Source organism: Psammomys obesus, unplaced genomic scaffold, assembly GCF_907164565.1.
Source record: "Psammomys obesus unplaced genomic scaffold, mPsaObe1.curated_primary_1811, whole genome shotgun sequence".
Lineage (NCBI taxonomy): Eukaryota > Metazoa > Chordata > Mammalia > Rodentia > Muridae > Psammomys > Psammomys obesus.
The window spans coordinates 5,534,496-5,557,804 of record NW_026590061.1 but is presented as its reverse complement, the minus strand read 5'-3'; the positions used below and the strand labels follow the sequence as shown (position 1 = coordinate 5,557,804).

General features: G+C 43.7%; 1 protein-coding gene across 1 annotated transcript in view; it reads right to left on the bottom strand.

Annotated features, from left to right (window-relative positions):
* Window positions 1–1,124: 1,124 nt before the first annotated feature.
* St8sia1 (ST8 alpha-N-acetyl-neuraminide alpha-2,8-sialyltransferase 1) overlaps window positions 1,125–23,309 on the bottom strand; it is a 119,070-nt gene continuing 96,885 nt past the window's right edge. Inside the window, exon 5 of the mRNA XM_055605665.1 lies at window positions 1,125–4,537. Coding sequence (XP_055461640.1) covers window positions 4,051–4,537 — 487 coding nt within the window. The 3' untranslated portion in view covers window positions 1,125–4,050. The remainder of the gene's footprint in view (window positions 4,538–23,309) is intronic.

Below are 23,309 nucleotides of genomic sequence, written 5' to 3'. Positions count from 1 at the left end.
ATTTTTACCTTGCCTCTTCCTCTCCTGAGCACAGAACAGAATTAAGCTTCCAGAATGTCTAAGGTCATTTATTACTGACTCAGTCAGATGCTTGATCGGGGCTGCAGGCACCATGACTTTGCTAACTCGCCTCCACCCCTGATGTGGGCTGCCTAGAGCTCATGAAGATCTGAGGGCGGACTTCTGTGTGCTCTGGGCAGGAAAGAACACACACCAGCACCCTCAAACTTTGGTCCTTCAGACTTGCCCTCAAGTGTTCGCGTGACTCCCGACAGACCCTGATCTCTGACTTTTTGACAGGAAGTAATTTTACCTGTTTCTGGTGGGGAAGTGGAGTTCATAAGGTGAAGGCCCTTCCATATACTGGTGACTGATTTTCTCATTAGATCCTTCCTGAGAAGGGTTTGCCAGTGAAAAAAAAATTCCACAAATGTGGCATTTTAAAACATAGGAATGAAAACCTTAGATGGCTGGCTTCCCAGCAAAGCACAGAGGATGCCACCCGAACACTGCTGCTTCAGAGAAGTCCTCTGCCTTTGTTAAGATGTATTTATTTGTTATGTGGACGTGGATGTTCCTGCTGGCACATGCAGTATCCATGGAGACAAGAGGAGGCCAGCAGATGGCCTGGAAGTGGAGTGACAGGCAGCTGTGTGCCGGTCAGTGTGCGTCAGGAACTGAACTCGGGTCCTCTGAGAGGGCAGTCAGCAGGTTTAAGGGCTGAGAGTCTCTCTGTGCCCTCCCCTCTTTGTCAAAGTGATAGACATGAACAATCTAGTTTCGACACACAATTTGGTGCTTCACACTATTGGCAAAGCCCTTTGCAGTGAGTGTATGTGTCTGAGAGTCCTCTTTTGTAAAGTGATCTTTCAGGTAAAGGCTTTCTTTCTGGCAGGGTTACTCTCTCTTTACCTAGCTTAATTTTACAGAAGTGTGATGAGAATCAAACAGTGGCCACTCTCACTTGGGAGCATGAAAACCAAAGCCATTCTCAAGTTGTAGTTGGCTAAAATGAAAATTCCTATTTGGGGTACTCATTTGCAGTTTCCTCCATAAAGCAATCTTGTTTTTGTCTCTGTCTTCATGTGAGTGTGTGTGTGTGTGTGTGAGAGAGAGAGAGAGAGAGAGAGAGAGAGAGAGAGAGATACTTAATGCATTGATTTCATTGGTGGTAGAGTTAGGTATCATCTCCTGTCAAATGCACTGAAATTAATTAAATTTTTTCTGAAATTAAACATTTTTATCATGAGCCAAATTCTTTCTGAGCAGAAAGTTAAAGGTCAGATATATTAAATAATGGACCACGCCCAAAGCTGAAGACATTAATTTCAATAAGCAGAATTAAATAGTACCCAACCTCTTAAGAGTAATACAGTATTCTAGAATGCTCTACAGAATGATTCTAGGGAGGTTTCTACTTAGGAACACATATTTTACTAAAAATGATGCTGAACAAACACAAAAAGCTATACATACACAGAAACACAGACACTGATACACACACACACAGAGAGACAGACACACAGGTACCGCTATACACACAGAGACAGACACACCTACCTCTTGCTTAGCTACATCATCTAACCAAACACACAGAAAGTTACATATATGACATACCAGTGGATTGTCACTAGAAAATAACGAAAGGTTACAGCAATGCTGTTTGTGATATGAGCATTTTACCTGTGTCCCAGGTAACATAAACATTCAAACTTTTCTTTTGCTCTAACTTGGGGTTCGTCCACCTTCTGCAGCAATTGGCTGACCTGCTACTGCTGGACTGCCATGCATGGCTCCCCCCTACTACGAGCGGTCAGTACTCTTGGTCATAACAACAGTGTAGGCTGATGGCACGTGGGGGGGGGGCAATTAGCACAGGAGAAAAGCACAGATCTAGTCAACAGTGGTGACCGTTTCTGTTCTGCAATTCAGGTGCCATACAGAATAGCATTAAAACTGTATAGACTAAACACACAAATCTACTACAGGAACTTGTTCCAGGAACCGTAACTGTATGGAGGGTTAGAACTCCTAGAAAGCATGCTCAGTGAACTGTGAGGCGTGGATTTTATGAGTTTCTCATTTAGATTTCGACAAATTAACACATTCACCTGAATGCATATTTAATTAACCTTTGTATGTGTTCTTTTCTTAGCCCTTTTTCACTTTTCATGAAGCTTATTGGTAAGAATGTATTCTTTCTCAGATAATTATTCAATACCAGTAGCTCAAAACACGAATTATATTTAGGGTTGCACAAACAGGACTAATCCAACTCACCCCGCCTTCTAGAGAGCCTGCTTCTGCCGCACAGGTGGGAACACTAAGCCAGCTTTGCACACTGGTGAACTTCCGAACTGAATCCTCTAGACATCAGCATGAGCTGTGGACCACTGTGCCGCCCAGCCTCCGTTCAGATGCTGTTTCTACAGTAACCTGAATATTTGATCACATGTGGAAATCCCCTACTCCAAATGGACTATCCTTCAGTGGGTTTGTTATCTTGTGAGTTAACCCTCTTTTTAGGACTCCATCTCTCATAGACAAGGCCCATAAACTGTTCCACCTTCAAGATGAAGCTGAGCATATGGGTCAAGTTTACCTATACAATGACAACATTGGGAACAATAAACATGAGTTGTTACAGCTTCTTGAAGCTTAGCACACCTCAAAGCACAAAGCTCCTGAGAGATCTCCCTGCTTGCCTCCTGACCTACAGTACACTGGCCAGAATCTGCCAGTAGAGGTCCCCCGTTGTGCCAAAGATGCTGTGCAAGTTGTATTAGCAGGCCCACCGGAAACAAGCAGCCAGTGGCTCCTACCTGCTTACTTGCATGAGCCACATTATATATCACTATGCTCAACGCAGGCCCCATTCATGAAATTTGGGGTGGAAGGAGGCAGTATGATTAAGAGAGTAGTTCTCACTCTGGACTGTGTATTGAAGGATGAGCCTTGCGCCCTGTGCTGGCATGCAAAACTGCTATGGCAGCTGGACTTACGCCAACGTGGAATGGATTCCATACTCTATCTCTGTACCTTTCTAACACTGGTTACAGACACCAGGCCATTCACACTCAGTACTGACAGAGAATAGCCTGTGATTACTTTGTAGAGTGTGTCAGAGTGTATTTGTCTATATTCATGTGTACATATACATACATTTTCTTGAGAGGAAATATTCATATGTATGTACATATGAGTTATCTTGAAGGGAAATATTCATGTTAGAGACAGAAAGGGCCCTGCCTTCTGGGCTCTGAGTGAGCTACTTCACCTCTCACTAAATGATGAAGATACCTTTGCCACTTTGTACTTGCATGTCTAGTGATTTTGTAAAAAATAATAGCAACAGAGCCAATGGCATGAGTTTCTCTAAAATCAAGTTTCTCTCTCAACTTCTGAGGAGACAAGTGGCTCATGTTATCTAGACTATGAATCAACACAGTCTAAACTCAACAGAGCTTCGTGCTAAGTACACTTAACCAAAAAAAAAGGCAAGAAGCAATTCTTACTTAAAACTGCACTAGTGGAGGGAACTAGAGTGAACACGGACTTGTTTTACCAAATCCCAATAATCAGCAGGAAGAATTTTGTAAGCCTATACCACCACCCACCCACAGCCCTCAACAGGGCAAAAATAAATAATAATTTTTAAAACCTATAGTTCTGATGCCAGTCTCAATAAGACAGGTCTTTTAAAATGATTACGCTGCCAGTGTCTACTAACAGTCAGCATCCCACACACACTGCATGATGAGCCCCTCGGCCTCAGCAACTAGAGTTCATCTGGTCCTTGGATCTTATCTTCTGTCAGCATCATCTCTTGGTGTTCCAACTGCAAATCCACAACACGTTATAAAAACATTCCCCAGAACATTTTCTGTCTTACGGTTCTCCAAGCCAGTGTCAAAATCGAAGTTCTGCTTGGGTTTCTGCTTGTTTCCTATCATGCCAGTCCAAGACACACTTTGGCAGTTCCTTTTAGAAGTCACATACATAAAAAAGCTAGCAAAAATACCCGTCCGGTCCTCTCCTCGTCTGCAGTCCCTAGGAAGTGGGCTGGAGCGATGGCCCCTCGCACGGATCCAGCTGCATCCGCAGTGCACCAGTTTTGTGAAGGTACCAAAGTTGGAGGAATTCCTCAGGCATGGCGTGGAAGCCTGAGAAGGGCAAGACGTTGTCATAGTAGTGGTGACTGATGGGTTCCTCGTGCATGTTCACAGAGAAGGGCCAGAAGCCATAGATGGCAACCTCTTCACACAGGCCCAAGGCTGCACTCACCAGAAAGAGTCCTGTAGACAGGCGCTTGGCATGGATGCCCCTACTCTTCCAGAACTTTCCAATGCTCCGCAGAAAGTTGGGGTTGGCAAAAAGCACCGTTTGGTTGGCACCGACATCTTTCAGCGTGTAATACACACGGAGAGATGGCTCTGTCCCCGTCTTCATGGAAAAAGCAGGCATGTAAATGTAGCTGTGGTTATAGATCTTCATGGTGTCCACAAATGTCTTTCTCGACCACAGCAGGTTTTGAAATCTGTGGGAAACAAAAGAAACCTCAGAAACACACACACATCAAAGCCCACTCACCCTGTCCTCCGAAGGTTCATGTCATCAGACAGAACACATGAAAAAAACACTTGGAACTTCTCATCAAATACTCCAGCTCATCAAACTCTACCTTAAACTCATCAACATTCCTTAATGAAGCTCTCCTAGACTAATATCAACTGTTTTGTTCTCTCCTGGAACGCCAAATGATTTAACAGTCGTGAATTTGTAAAGACTGGTGGCTGAGGTGGTGGTGATGATCGTAGTGGTGGTGGTTGGGGTGGTGGTGGTTGGGGTGGTGGTGGTTGGGGTGGTGATGGCTAGAGTGGTGATGATCGTAGTGGTGGTGGTCGGGGTGGTGGTGGTTGGGATGGTGGTGGTTGGGATGGTGGTGGTCGGGGTGGTGGTGGTTGGGATGGTGGTAGTGGTGGCAGTGGCGGCAGAAGCTACACATGATAGAAACATTAAACTGGTTTCCTTGTCTGGAAATTAAAAAGAATCACTTGTAAGACAATTTTCCCATCAAAATTCTATGTTCTAGAAGTCTTTAGTTGTCCAGTTCTCTAATTGTAAGACTTCACAAGAAGAAGAAGAAGAAGAAAAAAAAGCCCTGTTACTGTTGTAGCTCATTGCAGAGAGCCGCCCACGTCCCTCTCGGGAGAATTCCACTTCCTTCTGCAGGACCACTTGTGGAGAGAATCTCTGGTCCAAATGGATGCAACTGAAATGGATGGAATATCTCCTAAGTGCCAAGTACAAGCTAAATACAATGACTTGTGTGTGCCTTCACTTACCTTTTATTAATCTTGTGCCCATGTTTATGGCCACATCGGGCATGGTGGGGGTCAGAGGGCAACCTCAGGTGTCACTCATCACCATCCACCTTGTTTTTGAGACAAGGTTTGTGGTCTTCGCTGTTTGTCAAGCTAGCTGCCCCCACATCTTCCAGGGATTCTCTCGTCTCTGTCCCTCATCTCACCGTGGAAACTCTGGGATCACAGATGCCTGTTATCATGCCCAGTTTATGTGGGTTCCAGAAACTTGAATTTGAGTCCTCATATTTGTACTGCTTCTCCAACCAAGGCATCTTATCAGGCTAATGCCTTACTTGTCAACTCAAGAAATCCAAGTCCAGTCAAGAAAAGAGAAGTGCAATAAACACAGCATAATGTTCCAAACACCATGCTTGATAGTGATACAAAGTGCCATAGAATGCAGGAGGAAAAAAAAATCAGTTATGCCTTGAAAGGAAGAGCAAGCTTGGAGAAAGTTAGAGAACGGATAGCACTTCAAGACATCTTATAGGGAAAAAACAAGAGGAACATAAAGTAAGCTACAAGGTCATAGGTAAGAGTGCATGAAATGCCACAAAAATTAAGAAGGCTTGCTGGTCCTGAATGTGGGAGTTGGGAATGGCTGGGACAGTGGCTGAAGATAAGGCATGTTGTAAAGTATCTTCCATATCTCTAACACTTTGCCCTTATTGTCACCTTGTGGTGAGGGCCCCTCATGCCTCAGTGACTGTCTGTAGCATGTATCAGTGTCAGGCTGCCAAAGAAGGTTGAGGAGATAAGTTTAGGAAGTAAGAGGCTGGCAGCTGGGAGACCAAGTAAGAGGCTACTGATGCAGTAAAAATGAGAAGGAGAGAAAGGAAAGAGTGGGGAGAGGGAAAGGAGAGGAGGGGAGGGAGAAAGGGGGAGTGAGGAAAGTGGGTAAAGGAAGCAATGAGCTAGTACAGAATTTCTTCTTCTGGGGTCAGTTGTTTTGTGTCGGGTTCTCTGTTCTCTGCATGGAGAGCAGTAAAAGCCATGAAGAGAATGGAGCCACAGGTGGCAGAGGCAAATCGGGCTCGCTGTAAACATTCACTGTGGCAATCATGGTTCTTTATCTGCCAAGACAGGACTGCATGCTTCTCAAAGCCAGAAGGACGGCCTCTGTCATTGACCCACAAGCCACAGGAGCCATTTCCCCAGGGCATCCACCACTGAGATTATTGTGTCTCTAGGTAGAGTCGCTCATTCTGGGGTAGCGCTTCTCCACCTTTCTAATGCTGAGACCCTCTAATGCAGCGTCTCATGTTGTAGTGACCTCAACCAAAAGACTGCTTTGCTACTGCTCCATAACTTTAACTTTGCTTCTGTTTTAAATCGTAGTGTAAATATTTGATACTCAGAATAACAAAGGGTCCATGACCCACAAGCTGAGAACCATTTCCCAAAGGAAACACAGCCAACCATTTTGCAGAGAGTACCAACCTCTCTCAGCTCGGACATGGCCTCCGCTTAGCTGTTCTACCACTTCTCTTCTTGCCCACCCACATCTTTTGCTCTTCCTAAATTTGCGAATGCCTTCCCAATCACGCAGAAGCAGCACGCAGATGGCCTAACTGAACTGCCCTTGTGCTCTGGCTAGAATAACCTACAGAGTTCACTGATACCCCACTGACCAGAGTTCTGGTCTGCTGCTGGACTTCTATATCCATCAGTCTCTGAGTCTGTGAGATACACTCACTTAGATGATGCAACAGTTAATTATCGTTACCAATTTGAATGGGTTTAAATTCGCCATGGAAACACATTTCTGTGTGTATCTATCAAGGTATTTCTAGACAGGTTCCTGTGAAAAGAGAAGACTCACCCTGAATAAGGGCAACACTAGTCCTTGGGCGGGGGCCGCTGACTGAATAAAAGATGGAAAGCAAGTTGAATCCCAGCATGCCTCGCTTTGTTTCCTAACTGCGGGTGCCACGTGAAGAGCCACCATGCTCCAGCTGCCACGTTATCCCACCGTGATCAGTAAACCCTTCCCTGAGCTGCTCATGCCAGGCACTGCTTTCCACAGCAAGGAGACAAGAAGCTGCCACAACAGAGCATCTATCTGAGCTGTCTCCACCTGTTCTTTGAAGCGGATTTCTGCATCCCTAACCGTATTCTCCTCCCCTTTACACATCAGGACCAGCTCTGAACCTCTTCCCAAATGTGCACACTTCTAACCTTTAACCTTCCTCTTCCCTGCCTCTAGGGAATCACTCCCTCTGGCTTCTAACCATGAGAGCTAGCCCCTCAGCCTTATTGACCATTATTTGGCAGTTCAAAGATGTATTTATTCCAAGTGTCAATGCAATCTTGGAGCGTGTACACACTGTGAAGTGATTATCACAACAGGCTAGAATTTGATTTTAAAAGTCCTTCTTGATATGCCCGCCCTGTGAGCTACAGTCCGTCTCCCATCTGCCGTCAGTGTCCTGGGACAGTCAGTCCCCTTCCACCGTCTTGTCTTAGTGCCTCTAGCTTTTTGATTTACTGTGCAGTCCGCAGCATTCTCCTTCCCACGGGAACCAATTATCTGGATCCATAGTGGGTTCCACTGTCATGTAGAACCCCAGGAGATGTCCATAACACCAGAGCATCTGGTTTTACCACTGTCTCCAAGCTGTTTGGTTTAGGGAAGGACCGTCATTTCTCTTTGAGTTATAATTTTGAAAATGCGCATCATCTTGAATTCACTTTAGTCTTAATTTTCTTCACGCTATCTGCATATTATATTTTGGGATTTTTACACAGCCCATTATTTAAGTAATAACATTAATTAAGAAGTCAGTTCAGAATCAGTGAGATGGTTCAGCAAGAAAAGGTACCACAGTCTAGGCTGACAACCCAAGCCCAGTTCCCGGAACTCACATGATGCAAGGACAGAACCAACTCCCACAAGCTCTTCCCTGACCTCCACATGCATGCTGTGGCATTCACATGCATGCACGCACACACACACACACACACACACACACACACACACACACACACACCATAGCTACATAAAATTTAATTTAAAAACTGAACTCAACTCTGCAAGTATCTGCTCTCTAGCTGATGTAGTTAATATTTATTGGTCAATAGTTCAATAGTGTTGGTTTTAAATTTTACTAATTTGATATAAAGTTCTGCTGGCGTCACAGCAGGTGGAAATGCAACTGCCTTCTGACCCTCGGCTAACCCCATCCTCTGTGTGCTCTAGCACACATTTGCTCCATGTATTTAGATGCCCTTGTCCATCCACCACCCAGCAATGCTCTACAGACTCATGGAGACCCACTCCAAACATTTAACGCTAATCTCTTCATTCTCACTTAACCTTTTAAAGGCCTTCTTTGGCTGCTGTGGTGGCTGAAGCCTGGAATTCCAGCACTGGATGGTCTGAGGGAGGAGGAATACCATGATTTGAACACTAACTTAAGCTATATAATAAGTTCCAGGACAGCCTGAGCTACAGAATGGAAGACTGTTTCTCCAGACAAACAATATACAGCAGGCGAGCTTGCTCAGAGGGAACAGGCACTGGCTATTGAACCTGCAACTGAATTCAATCCCTGAACGCACATGGTGGAAGGGAAGAATACAGTGTAGTGGCCCAGGGCTCCCTAACACGCATGCACAATAAGTGAAGACATAAGTAAGCATGGAACAATAGTAATAAGGATTAAATTAAAAGAGTAAAAATTATTGAAGTTTTCAGTAAGAGTCAATATATCCTTTAAGACTATATACTCTCTGAAGACAAGGGATTTGTTTAATTAACCCTTTAAATTTTAAAATCTAGCTCAAAAGGCTTGTGTATCACATATTAAAATTAAATGGCGATAAAAACCAATAAAATCTTTCCCACACCTGTAATCTGAGTACTCATGACTGAGGAAGGAGATTGAGGCTAAGCTGGGGCTACAGAGAATTCCAGGCTACCCTGGGCTACATAGCCAGACCTTGTCTCCAAAGCAAAACAAAATTTTAAAACAATGAAAATTAAGTTTTTATTTAATAAAGACCCTGAGCTATTTGGAAGTTTAAAGAATAAATTCATGCTTCACCAGAAAACTCCAATAAAACTTCCAAATGAGCAAGACAGCTTTTAGAAATACAGATAGAACTATAGAACAGTAAAAAAAAAGCCTGTGGACTTAGGCCCTCAACAGAGGAAACTACGAACAGAATTGCTGATGTCAAGGAATGAAACGCTATTGCCATGAAACATAAGACAGCTACCATGAAAAGGAAATTACTCTAAGAATAATTTTACAACAAAGCTGACAAGTGGCCGGACACTGGTGGGACTTATAATTTAAAATACTGACATGAATGCACTCCAAGTTTCAATTAGTGAGAATATTATGCTATTTAGTTAAGAGGTTGCTGGTGATGAGATTGCAAACTGAGCAAACTCCAGGAACAGAAAGCCGTGTTTCTCTCTCCCTTCAACAGCGCTCCAGAAAGAAGACAGAAGACTATTTTGAAAAATCCATATCCACAGTGAAAGCAAGAAAGGAGGCAGACTTTTGGGAAGCCCCTTCCATGTATGTTATCCACAGACAACGGGAAAACAGCCTTAGAGAAACAAAAGCAAGAAGCAACTTTCAGAGCAGTGCTTCTGAGCCCACAGGCAGAGGATGCTGCGGAAGAGGCATCCACACAGTCAGCCAGGTCATCAGGACGACTGACAACCTTAGGGCACCAGGGGCACAGAAGTGGATCTGACCCTAGAACCATGCTCTGTCTGTTAGTCTCTGTGCACGGCTGCAGAGGTATCAGTTGCGTATGTGCTCAGCCTGAGGGAAACTGGCAATGTTCAACGCAGAAAACATTCACATCCAGGTCTAAGTAGCTCCAAGGATGATGACATTTACCCTCACCTCACCAGAACAAACACCTGCGTGCAACTGCTTACAGTGACCCCTGGGGGCTATCCGAGAGAAACCGAGAATGCTGTGTTCTGGAGGAAGGGGACCTTTAGCAGTTCCCGGCGTCAGGACAGGGAGCCAAGACTAGAGGGTACTGGGGGACAACCTGGAACCCAGAAACAAAAGGAGCCAAGATAATTAGAGGGGCCGAAAGAAATGCTTTAAATCTGTATTAGCCTGTTTAAGAATATTCATTGTGATTGTGTCCAGACTAAGGTGCTATAAAAAAGAGAATATTTAAGTAATAAGAACTGTTGGCAGTTAAAAAAATATATAGTGGCAAATGGGTTCTGGCCAGGGAAGCTCCAGGCAATCAGCTGCACAGTAGCCTCAAAAGCCACCCACCAGATGTTGCTGAGAGAGAGACTTCACCTCCAAGATGGATGTCTCAGCATTCCTGAGCCCCTAACAGGCCAAAACGTGTGGCCGCTGCAAGGGAATTCCGGGCGCTCCCACAGGAGTGTGGCTCGGTCCACTGACCCGCAGAGGGCTCTGGAAGGCTGAGCAGGATGGAAAACAGTCTGATGGGTTGGTTGCCCAGTGAACTCTGTGGCTGCAGGCACTGACCTGAGCGGGGAGGTCGGCAAAGCCCGGCCTGCAGGACAGGTCTGCTGTGAGAAGAGAGATCAATCTCTATTTTCCCACAAGAAATCAATAGAGACATTGGAAATTTTAAAACTGTAATTAGGCATGCTGCTCTCAAATCAAAGAAGAAAAAGGGTCATCCAGAGATGTTGGAAAAAATTGATTTCTTAAAAAACAACATTAAAAAAAAAATCAATTTCTTGAATCACGACTTGAGGGGGTCGGGAGAGCTGAGGCCAGAGCTGGCTGCTTTTGTTTTCAGGCTTTATTGTTCCGTTAGGTTTTTATAAAGTGGTGGACATGCATTCTTTTTATAAAACTGAAATATTTACTTTTTTAAAAAAAATTTATTGTATGTTCATTGGTATTTTGCCTACATGTGTTAGGGAGTCAAATCCTCAGTAACAGGAATTACAGACAGCTGTGAGCTGCCATGTGGGTGCTGGGAATTGAACCCAGGTCCTCTGGAAGAGCAGCCAGTGCTCTTAACCACTGAGCCATCTCTCCAGCTCCAAAATATTTACTTTTTAAGATCTTGAAAAATCTATAAAATAATGTGTTGATGAAATTCACAAGACCAAGAAAACTTCATGTCACTAACAAGATGATATGTAAGTATGTATGTATATATGTACATATGTGTGTATACATATGTATGCCTGTATGTATCTGTGTCATACATGTGTGTATACATGTATATAGCCATGCATGTGTATATTCATGCATGCATATACCCATGTGTGTTTTATATGTATACATGCATGCATATATGTTTGTATACATGTATGGATGTTGCGTGTATTGTGTTATAGATGTGTATATGCATTTATGTCTGCATGCATGTGTATGTGTGTATATGTGTGTATGTGTATTGTACACATATGTATGTATATATGTATTGTACATATACAGGTATATATGTATACAAGTATGTGTGTATGTATGTATGTATACAGGGTATGTGCATGTATGCATCCACATATTTGTGTATGAATATATACACACACACACACACACACAAAACAAATACTAAAAACTCACAAGTCCACAAGGTGACTCTTCAGTTTAAAAGTGTACAATCTAAAATACAGAATAGAAGCTCTCTAAAAGTGCCTGCACATTCTGTTATGAGAGAAGCGGACGTAAGGAAACAGCAGCTGCACAGGCCACACTGCCATCGGAGAGGCACTGAAACAAACTCACACACACTGTGGAAGAACAGCTCGTATAAAAATGTACGAGGGAGCCTGACAGTGCCCGGCCACGAAGTGTACACAGCAAAGCCAACTGAAACACCTCCTGGAGCCAACAGACATGAGCAAGACTGTCTTACCAGCCAGCGGCAACGGAGGACTTAGAAGACATAATAATTTATTATTGTAATTCAGTCCCCAAACAGCATGAAGCAAACTTAACAAATATGTGATAATTTACAGAGTCTTTAAAATGAATTGTTTTTTTTAAGTCTCCCCTAAATACATGTGTAAATTCAACATAGTCTCTGGTGGAAACGTGGCTCTGTTCCAGGGAGCAGCATCTGCGTGCTTTGTGGGTGGCTGTCCCTGGGGGATGTGGCCGGAGAAGCCCCTGCATGCCTGCCAGGGACCTGTGTGACAATCTGCAGCCCCGGCTGTTTCTCCTGGGACTGCTGTGGGTGACGCTTTTCCTCTAGCACATTCAGTATGCCCTGGACAGCTTTTTCCTTCACTTTGTCTGTAATGGGAACGGCAACAACACCTTGGAAATCTAATAATCCTAGGGTGGGTTTGCTCAAAATACATGGCAGGACCAGGATGGCGATTCCTGAAGTAATTCAGAACCCAGAAAAGGTTTATGAAAGACAAAACAGAAATCATACACTTTCTCAAGGCACATAATTATTCTCAGAAAAAGCACATAGTCTACTCTGACTCAGAAAGCAGCTCTTGCAAAGAAGTTAATGAGAACACGGGAGCATGAGGACATTAGTGCAGGAACAGGGAACTTATCTGTAGGGATGCCAGAACCTCAAGTTAGAAAGTAGGAAAGGTTTGCCAAGAGTCGACCAGTTCTATGCCAACAGAATAAATTTCCTTATCTTGGCTATGGCTGTGCAGGACAGAAATCTGAACAGTGTTAGAGCAGATTTAGATAAAACTTGTCCAGGTGTTTAAGATACCGTGTGCTGCCCACAGTGACCACAAAGAGGTGCTTAAGTCATGAGGCCATGAGGTTAAATATCTGCTTGGGGAAAATAAAGCGTACAAAAACAGAACATGAAAAAACAAAAAAAAAAAAAAAACTTTCTGAGAATCATAATCTAGTTTCTTGGAGCGTATTTAAGGAAACAAAACTGAAGGTGTATGCTTTGTGACTTCGAAATTAAATAAGTACAGACAGGCTCGAGCCACTCAGGGCCATCTCCCTCACAGAAGGCTGGTGGTCATCTCCTTCATCATGCCATCACCACATTTCTGTCCTCGGGGGCCCCTGAGCCCGTCAGAGCTGGACTCCGACAGTCTCAACTGAAACACCACTATTATTTTAAAGTAAAAGTTGAGATTAGTGTAAATTTCGCATGTACACCAAGTCAGCGTGCGAATTCAGGACAACCCCAAGTGAAGAAGCGCTGTGGATGGAGGCTGGGGAAGAAGAACCCTGCCAGTGCCAAACTGAGCATGGAACCGTAGGAACTCAGGAAGCCCCAGAGGCAGGGCGCAACTCTGCACATGTGAAGAGCCCTCCCCCGCCCCACATCTGATTAGTGACATTTCAAACCAGCTTACACGAGAATGGCTACCCTGTAGAGTGTAGCAGGACTGCCAGCTCATCAACAGTCAGAGCTAAGATAAATGTTTGCCCCACACTGTTCAGAAAATTAAACCCCAGATAGAATGATGGTACCTAAAATAAAGACAGAAGAAAACACAGGGGGTAGGTCTGTTAAAACACACACACACACACACACACACACACACACACACACACACACACACACAAAAGCTCTTTAAAACAGACCATAAAGGTAAATCCAATAAGCAAAGGATTGATAACACAATTGTTTCCAAAATAAAGACTTAGGGGTCTGATACAGTAGTACATTCCTTTCCCAGTACTTGGGAGGCAGAGAGAAGCAGACATATCCCTGTGAGTTCTAAGCCAGCCCAGATTCTCATTTATTTGTGATGTAGTGATAATTTGGGATAAAAAGTGACACAATTAAATTACAGAAATAGTCAACAGCCTCCTGCTTGGGAGGATGGGAAGATGGTCCAGAGGTGAAGAACTCTTGCTGCACACTGGATGAGGACCTGATTGGATCCCCGCACTCATATAACAAGGCAGGTGTGTTCTCACATGCCTGTGACCTCAGTGATGGCAGAGGCAGGGCCAGGAGGAACTAGTGTGTGCTGGCTGCTGGCCTAGCTGAAACAGTGGTTTCATGTCCAGGGAAAAATCCTGCCTCTAAGAATTCTGAAGAGAGTGAGAGAAGAAGATGCCACATGACCCCACCCACCCCACCCCCACCTCCTGACCCCTGTGGGCAAGCTCAAGCATGCACTGTGACCCACAGGTGCATAGACCACACATGCACACCCCACACACACGCGCACGCATACACCAAGGCTCTTGCTGGAGGCATGCTGTTTTACTTAAGCCTGCTGTAGCTCTGTGAAGGAGGCCCCTTCCTGTAGGTCTGTGAGGGGGGTCAGGAGGCAAGGGGCCACGATGGTGGGAAAGAGCAGCTTCTCGCTCAGCTCAGCCTCCACACTCGGGATTCTCAGTTGTACAGTGAGGTTTTCCTGGGGAAAGATATATCTCAGTGTCCTACTGACTGACATCCACTCACTTGTGACCTCAGCCTCACCCCCTCACTTTCTCAGGACCCCACGCACAACATTCTCTAAATACCCTTTATCCCTACCCAGGTCGATTTTCATTGACCCTGGTCCCCATGTGGCCACTTGCCCAAGTCTTTTCTGATTGAAAACAAATTAACACCAACAAAAATCTCCTCTGTGAACAGACAAGACTTTCATGACTATGGGCAGTTAGAATGTTGCAGATATAAAGCCACTTTTTTTTAGCCTAATGTCATCACTCGTGTGCCTAATCTAACATCCTTCTAACTATTAAAACCTTTAAAAAGTATTCTTAGCAGGCCACTGTGCTTCCACCAGTACAAAAGCTGCAAATGGCATAACAGTCTTCTGCTCTGCTGTAACTCACCTACCTGTGGATCCCACGGAAGTATTTGGTGGGTGCCTTAACTTATGATTTTCTTTGTTCTATAGCTAATACCATCCCATCTAACCTCTTCTACAGCTGAGCTTGTCTTTGTGGGTAATCTGAATCTGTTCCCAGGCTATGGCTGCTCATATGTGCCTTAAGAATAAACTGTCTCTTTTGCCCTTTGAGGTGAGAGGTGCATTTTGCGTGATACCTAACATGCACATCTTTAGGGCTGGGGAAAGTGATGGTTCAATCATTACAGGGTTTCCCTTGAGCAGGAGGAACTGAGCTTGAGCTTCAGAACCCACATGAATGCTGGAAATGCTGGCACGGACTCACAATCGTTGTGCTTGGAGAAGTAGAGACAGGGAAAATGCTGTGTGGAAAGTGAAGACAGGATTTCCAAGAGCAAGCGAGCAAGCGAGCAAGCGATACTAGCCACATCAGTGAGCTCTGGCCTTTGATTGACAGACCCTGCCTCAAAAAATAAGATAGAAGAGTGATCAAGGCTGACTCCTGACATTGATACTGGGCCTTTGCATACATGTGTATCTATATACGTGTGTGTTCATACATGCTGAAACATACATACACACACACACACGTGAAAATGGAAAAAGAAAAGAACAGAGGGAGTTCTTCAGTAACTTCACCTTCAATGGAGTCCAAACCATGTGGGTATTGAAGTCCTTTATGATGTAATTCCTGCTACATCTCCAGCCCTTCTTGTTCCCAGAAGCAGCTGGCTGTTTACTCTTGCCCCATGGGTCACTGTGCCTGGCCTTTCTCCAGCTTCAGCATTCTGCTCCTTCTCTGCTAGCTCCCTTGATCCCTCAGGACTCAACGCTGGCTCACAGCACCGAGGCATTGGACCGTGAAGCTGTTTAGGCTTGGGTGTCAGGTTTACATTGTCTTACCAGTTATTTTAAAGGTTCTTATGTCTTGGTCATGTGGTTATCACCTTCACCTCTCTGTTTTCTTTACTGAATTGCTAATGCCCTTTCCTTTGGAGGTCTGTATCTTCCAGATCTGTTCAGGTCAATGCTGTGTCCTCCTTACAAAGGGCAGGGATCTAGGAAGCATTTGCTCAATGACTAAGTTCAACAGGCTTAATATCAGCGGCTAAGGACTTTTGCACTGTTATCACAGCATTTCACTCATATCAGAGCATGATACAAGAGGAAGCTTTTCCTCCTTTCAGAAATATCACTATAACACAAGAGATATTCTAATTGTCTCCTTGTTCATCGAATACCATTTTCTATCACTGCTTTTTTTTTTTTAAATGCAAACCTGTTCCCTGCCTGAAACCAGAAAATGGGCAATTAGACACCAAAAGGTAGCCTTGCCTACAAGTCCCTCATTAGATGCTAGCTCATTTTCTTGTAAACAGATTATGCTAATTTTTGGAAATACCAAACTTTCTAAGAAATCACACAACTAGTTTTAATCTCAGGAACGGCTCAGAACAAAAGGATCTCTTTTTCCAGACTGAAGGAGAGGGTGCTTGCTTTTGCTTTTGCCTTATCTCTTTGGTGGGCCCTGGAGCAGCCATCAAGGTAATACTTCAGCTTGTCCCCACGGAACGAAGCCATAGTCAACACTGAAAACAGACACGGATTCATTTGGAGGCACACAATTAAAGGGGGACGTTCTAACCTGTGGAATGCCACCCTCTAGAACAAAACGAAACTACTTTCATTTTACATACATGAGTTTTTTGCCTGCATGTATGTGTGTTCGCTACATGCATGTCCAGTGCCCATGAGGTGTCAGAAGAGTGTCAAACCCTTTGGAACTGAAATTACAGATGCTTATGAGCCATTGTGTGGGTGCTGGGAATCAAACCCAGGTCCTCTACCAGAGCAGCAAGTGCTCTTAACCTCTGAGTCATCTCTCCAGCCCGAATGCCACCATTTAAGTAAAAAGTATTATGACATAAAGCAATGTGTGTGTGCGTGTGTGTTGATTCTGCCATGTGTATAACTATATGCTTAACATGTGTGCTGGGTTCCATGTGACATCTGGTGACGGAGAAGATAGCATGTGCTCCTTCTTCAGGGAATATGTAACATTATACCAGTCACTCATCTCTTCACATTCCATTGTCTCATCTAAGGGGGTGAGGGGAGCATGACAAAGTACCTAACTAACAAGACTCCTATGAGGACAATGCAAGCTCCCACACAGTGTTCCAGAAAGGATGCACAGCATAAGCTTGTTCTTTCTCCTCTCCTGGCAAGAGGGAGCCACTGGCAAGAGGGAGCCACGAGGCTAGGCATCCAAAACTCTCCTACAGGAATATCACCTCTGAGAAATTGAGTCAGACTTAGCAGAGAATCCACTTACTGAACAGGGCGTGGCTGGCACATATTTTTAGACAAGGATTACCAGAGGCAGGCTAGTAACTGTTCATTTCTCATTATTTTTTGTCAGTCAAAATTCAAACACACGACTAATCTTACAACCACTCAGAGAATAATCAGAAACAGCAAGGCAAAATAAGTATAGGGGTAAGTGAAAATGGTAAAGCACGAAAAACTTGTAAGAAACTCACTTCAGAGCAGCAGAGATGCCGTGGTGCTTAAGAACACCTCTGCTCTAAGAGAATCTGGGTTCGCTTCTCAGAACCCATGTTGGGAGGCTTACCACCAGCCCCACAACTGCCTAACTGCAGCTCCAGGGAGGCTCATGCTCTATGCTGCCATGTGTGTTGAGAACATACCCTCTACACACATACATACACACACACAGCTTTGGGCTGGAGATATGGCTCAGCAATTAAGAGTACTTTCTGCTCTTGCAGAGGATCTGGGTTCAATTCCCAGCACCCACATGGTGGCTCAAAATCACCTACAACTCCATTTTCCAGAGGATCCAGCTTTCTCTTTTAGTCTCTGGAGGCACCAGACACACATGTAGTGCATATACATACATGCAGGCAAATTCTCATATATATAAAATAAAAACAAGACTTTAAAATAAGGGTGGAACTCATTTACAGTAGAACAAGAATAGCAAAGATTCTCTCTGATATCAAATATGAAAAGGCTAACTATAAGTGGAGTTTGACAAGAGAATGAAACCCCTCCATAATATTATAAAATGAAACATTTCTATTTTTCATCAAAGAACTTAGCTGTGCCGTGTGTGCTCTAAAGTAATTAATTGAACTATTCTTGCATTGAGTGTTTTTAATACAGGGTTCATTTATTCTGGGTGCCACATTTACTTACATAATGATGCCTTTCATTATCCATGCATTATGTAAATGAAAGATTTTTGCCAACAAAACATCACAAGTCTAAATTACATAGTATTTTAGCTTTATTATATGTTTACAGCCTCTCATTATTTTTTCAGCTGAAAAGTTAGACAATGAGTTGCATTTCCTTCTCTTTGTTGACAATGACTCAGCTTGGACTGAAAATGTAGGAGGGTGTGGTGGTTTGGATGAGAAATATCCCACAGGCTCATATATAGCACAGTGCCCGGTTCCCACCTAGTGGCGCTGTTCGGGGAGGTCATGGAGCCTGCAGGACACGGAGCCTAGTTTATAGCTTTGCTCTGCCCACCTTTCGTCTAGTGGGGTTGGGGAGGGAGCCTAGCAGGCTGAACCCTGGCTATTCTAAGTCAAAGGCAACCTAGTGGGGAGCCCTCTTGATCAGAACTTCTACCATAAAATCATCACGATAAAATCATCATTGATAAACCCTTCAGGCTACTGAAGACTGTGTTTGCAAGCACTGGAAGAACAGATGGGAATATTCCACTGTTCGTGCCACACGTACTAAGACTACTTCCGAGGGCTGGCACCGTCATCTGAGGGTGTCCACAATCTAGGTGTATAGAATGTGTATTTCCTCTGGAATGACACATTTCTTCTCATGCCCAGAACCTACTACAGCCAGTGTTGACTCTCCCTTCCACATAAACCCTTGCCATCTACTGGGCTTTGGCTGTCAACACTCAAGTGACCTGTCACTCACAGATTTGCTCTCTCTTAAGCAGATCAAAGCAGAACCAGAACTTGGCTTAACCTTGTGAATGAAACACTTTCTTGGGAACTCAGCTCCCTGTAAGCTCTGCAGACTAACTGCTGAAAAGCTTGACTAAAAGTGTATACTCTAGAATAGAAGCCACATCCAAACCCTGGGTGAAAACTGACAAAGCAAGGCAGATGCCATTCACGTCCCAGGAGGAGTGAAGATCCATTTATTCTTTAATAGCATTTAATTACTTCTCCCTGTTTACAACGGCAAACTGGTAATTGTTTAATTGTGGGAAATTAGGCACTAAAAATTAAGTACAAAGCAGTATAGTTGACATATATTAAATGTGTAATAAACACATGTTGAATGATGATGGAGAGAAAGACTGATGTAGATACAGATGATATACATGATATGGATGACACAAGTATGTAAATGGAGGAAAAATCATAACCACCAGACAAAAGAGCATTCACAGCTTCCATTAACACACTGATTCCTATCTTGTGTACAAACTAACAACAAGAATAAATACACACACAAGTACATGCAAAAGGTCTCAGGTGCGCGCGCACACACACACCTGCCTTCATCAATGTTTCTGTTTTCATGGCTAGCAAGAGAGAATAAAAAGACACATACCCAATGTTTGTCAATTCAACATATTTTAATGTCTCTAAAAAAAAACCACAAGACTTTTTCAGAGCTGCTTCCCTCTCAGGAGCTCTCTCCTCCTCTCTCTCTCTGGACCTTATTAGATCTCTCAACTGTCCTTCAATCTCTCTGTGTCTCTGTCTCTCTCTGTCTATCTCTCTGTCTGTCTGTCTCTCTCTCAATCTTGTCAGATCTCTCAACTCTCCCTCATTTAGGATCTCTTCTAAGATGAGGCTGATCTGCTCTTGTCCCAGTGTCTGTCTGCGAATTCAAAGCTGGGGCTGGAGCTGCTCTTCAGACCTCTGGTCTGTCTGCTGGCCCAGAGATCACAGCTGTCCTTGCTCAACCTTGGGCACTTCTTGTTCCATTGGTATTTTTGGTGGTTTTATTTGTCCTAATAAAAATTTGGAATCATTGTGACTCTCAAAACAGCTCATTACGGTGGAGAGAGTGAGAAAGGGCTTCCAAGGTTTAGCCCTGCATAACCCTTGCTGCTTTTATGGCCACTGCAGCTTTTATTTGTGGCTAATGTTTTGGTTTTGGGGGTGTGAAGATAAATCTTTAAAAGGCTTGTAAACCTACACACACACACACACACACACACACACACACACACACACACACACACACTTGACTTTTTCATGACAGAAACAAGCTGTGTGTAGCGACAGGGTAGGTCCAGGGATCAGAAGTAGGTATTTTAGTTTGAATTCAGAGCTTGTGTTTATGTTAAAGTGCATGATTACACAGAATCTTATTTAATGTTAATAGGCAAATAATTTATCTATTCTATTAGTTACTTTTCTCATTACTGTGGTCAAACACCTCATAAGAAGCAACTTCACGGAAGAAAAGGCTGTTTGCTTGTGGCTGGAGGCTAACATCCATCAAGGTGGCCTATATCCAGACTGCTCTTTCAGAGATGCCCTACTCCAGCATCAACATCATCACCACACCAATTCTCCAAATCACCCCTCACCTGGAAACACGGAAAGGAGGAGTGAAGAAAGATGACCCGGGGCAAACCAAACTGGTGATGCAATGGAAGAAGGACATTCCCTAAACCACCTGAGGGATGAGGTCTGCAAAACGTCCATTATATCTTAGTTCTGGAGGTACAAAGGAAGAGAGAAAAAATTACCCCCTTGCTTTCACTCATCCATGCCATACCTGCCACGGTGAATGTGTGGTGAGCAAAGAAAATAGCAAAGAGGGGGCGGCAAGAAGGTATGTCTCACTGGTGCACTCAATATCAAGGAGTAATTACACAGTCCTTTCCTCTCACCTTCAATTATTTCAAATAGTATACTGCCAACAGCCCCAAGCAAAGCCCAGCAGACTGCAATCCTGTCTGCTCAGTAGCTGGGTTAAAACAGTCTCCGATTTAATTATATTACAGTTGTTGAAAACAGAACATCTATTTTCATTGCATGTGCTGATCCAAGTGTGAGCAGATTACATCAGCGTTTCGAGGGAACTCTTTTCCCTGCTCACACCTATTTTAGATGTAGGGCAAACAGCAATTTCTCCCAATCTGTCCTGAGATACTGTCTGCTCTGGCTAAAAAGCATTTGGAGTAACAATCTTTAAAAGCCAGGCATTCTATTATTTCTCTAAAATATAGATAATACCACTATTCTTTATCCACTTTTCAAACACAGGAAAGAAAGTTCAGTAGAGGAAATAGTACAGACCACACTGTAGCAGGTCCTAAACTCCAAAATTGCAAAGTGTTAGGGTAAGAAACCAAATATATGTGTATTAAGGGTAAGTTTGAAAAAATAAAAAATAAAAACTTGTTTCGGTTACATTTCTGCGCTGGACAAACCCCGGAATAGCAACCCAAGGGAGGGGTTTCGTTTGGTTCACAGTACAGGTACAGTCCTTCAGGGAGGCAGCAGTCTCACAGAGCTGGCCACATCATTCCATCTGGAGAGACGGCGCTCCCGCTCGGCGCCCTCTCTCCTTTGTCTGGACCCTGAGGCCCACAGGGTGCTGCCCACATCCAAGCTGGTTCTCCCCACCTCAGTCCCTTCCACGTGTGCACGGGTGCTTGTCTCTGGTTGGCTCCAGACACTGCCAAGCTGACAGTGTTCACCGTCACAGTCGGTGACCCATGCTGGGCTGGGGCAGACAAACTGTCAGTCAGAGGACCGGGTGCTGAGGATGCCGAGGGGAAAGGCCTCACAGCAGAGAATCGCAGGGCCCTCTCTGCTCTACCCAAACAGCTTTCTTGCAGGAACTGATTTGCATTAGAAAATCTCTAAGTTGGCGTAAAAGAAAATCTCTGACATTTAAGGAAGAAATTAAAAAAAAAGGAAGCTGTGGAACTTGGACTGTATTTCACAGCTGACAGGAAAAGCTATCAATTTAAGGAGCTAAAGGAATTTTCATTTAAGGTAGCAAGTGACCTTAGTAATCGCTAACTAAGAGAGAGGTCAGGGGCACACTGCCTGTGCGGCTTTCTTTTTCTTTGTAAGTATACCTATTTACGATGATTATTTTTCTCCTCCATGCTTAGTGTGGTTCGAATTCTTTGGGGATCCCTTCAGGAAGCAGGGTCTTGCTGAAGGAAGTGGGGCACGGAAGACAGGTCTTGTCGCTCGCTGCACCATCTGTCTGCACTGTGATTTGCTCGGATGTGGTTTGCTCGGACGTGGCCAGGAAGCCTCACATTCCTAGGGCCATAGCTGAGAGCTGTTCTGGCCACGGTGCCAGACACTATGCAAACACAGCCTTTCTTCGGTGAAGTTACTTCTTATGAGGTGTCTGACCACAGGAATGAGAAAAGTAACTAACAGAATAGAAAACCTAATTTATTTTCCTAATAACATTAAATAAGATTCTATGTAATTATGTACATATATATATATATATATATATATATATATATACACACACACACACACACAAACACACACCTATACACATTACCTAAGGCATACACAAGCTCTGAATTCAAACTAAAATAGCTCCTTATGCTCCCTGGACCTACCCTGTCACTAGCCACCAGTTATGTCTGCCATAGAAAAGCCACATGTGGGGTAGGTGTTAACAAGTCTTCTAAAAATATCTCTTCACACCCCAAACAGCAAAAACAAAGCCACATGCATATTTATTCTCTTCTCATGCTGTCTTCATTAATTCCCATTTTTATTTAACTAAACATTTGCTTGCCTGTTTTGATGGAAAATGATCATAAAATTAATTCACGATCTCTTAGAAAAGATTAAAAATATAATTTAGAAAAAGGAGAATACCCCATGGCTGTAAGCACATTTTAAATCACTGGAGCTTTTCTCAAGAGTGCCTGGTATCTGTATCTGTGTTCTTTAAATACGATCATATACAAACATATTTCTATTTTGATAAGATCTCATTATGTAGCTATGGCTGGCCTTGAACTCACAGAGATCCAGCTGCTTCTGCCACCCTAGTACCAGAGTTAAAGTCATGCATTGCCACATCTGAAATATTCTGTGAGAAAAAAACAAAAACAAAAAGCCTTTAAGTCAAAAGTATTTCAGAGTCATCTAAAGATACTGAATAAATTTCTTTCTCTTTCTTCTTTCCTTCCTTCCTTCCTT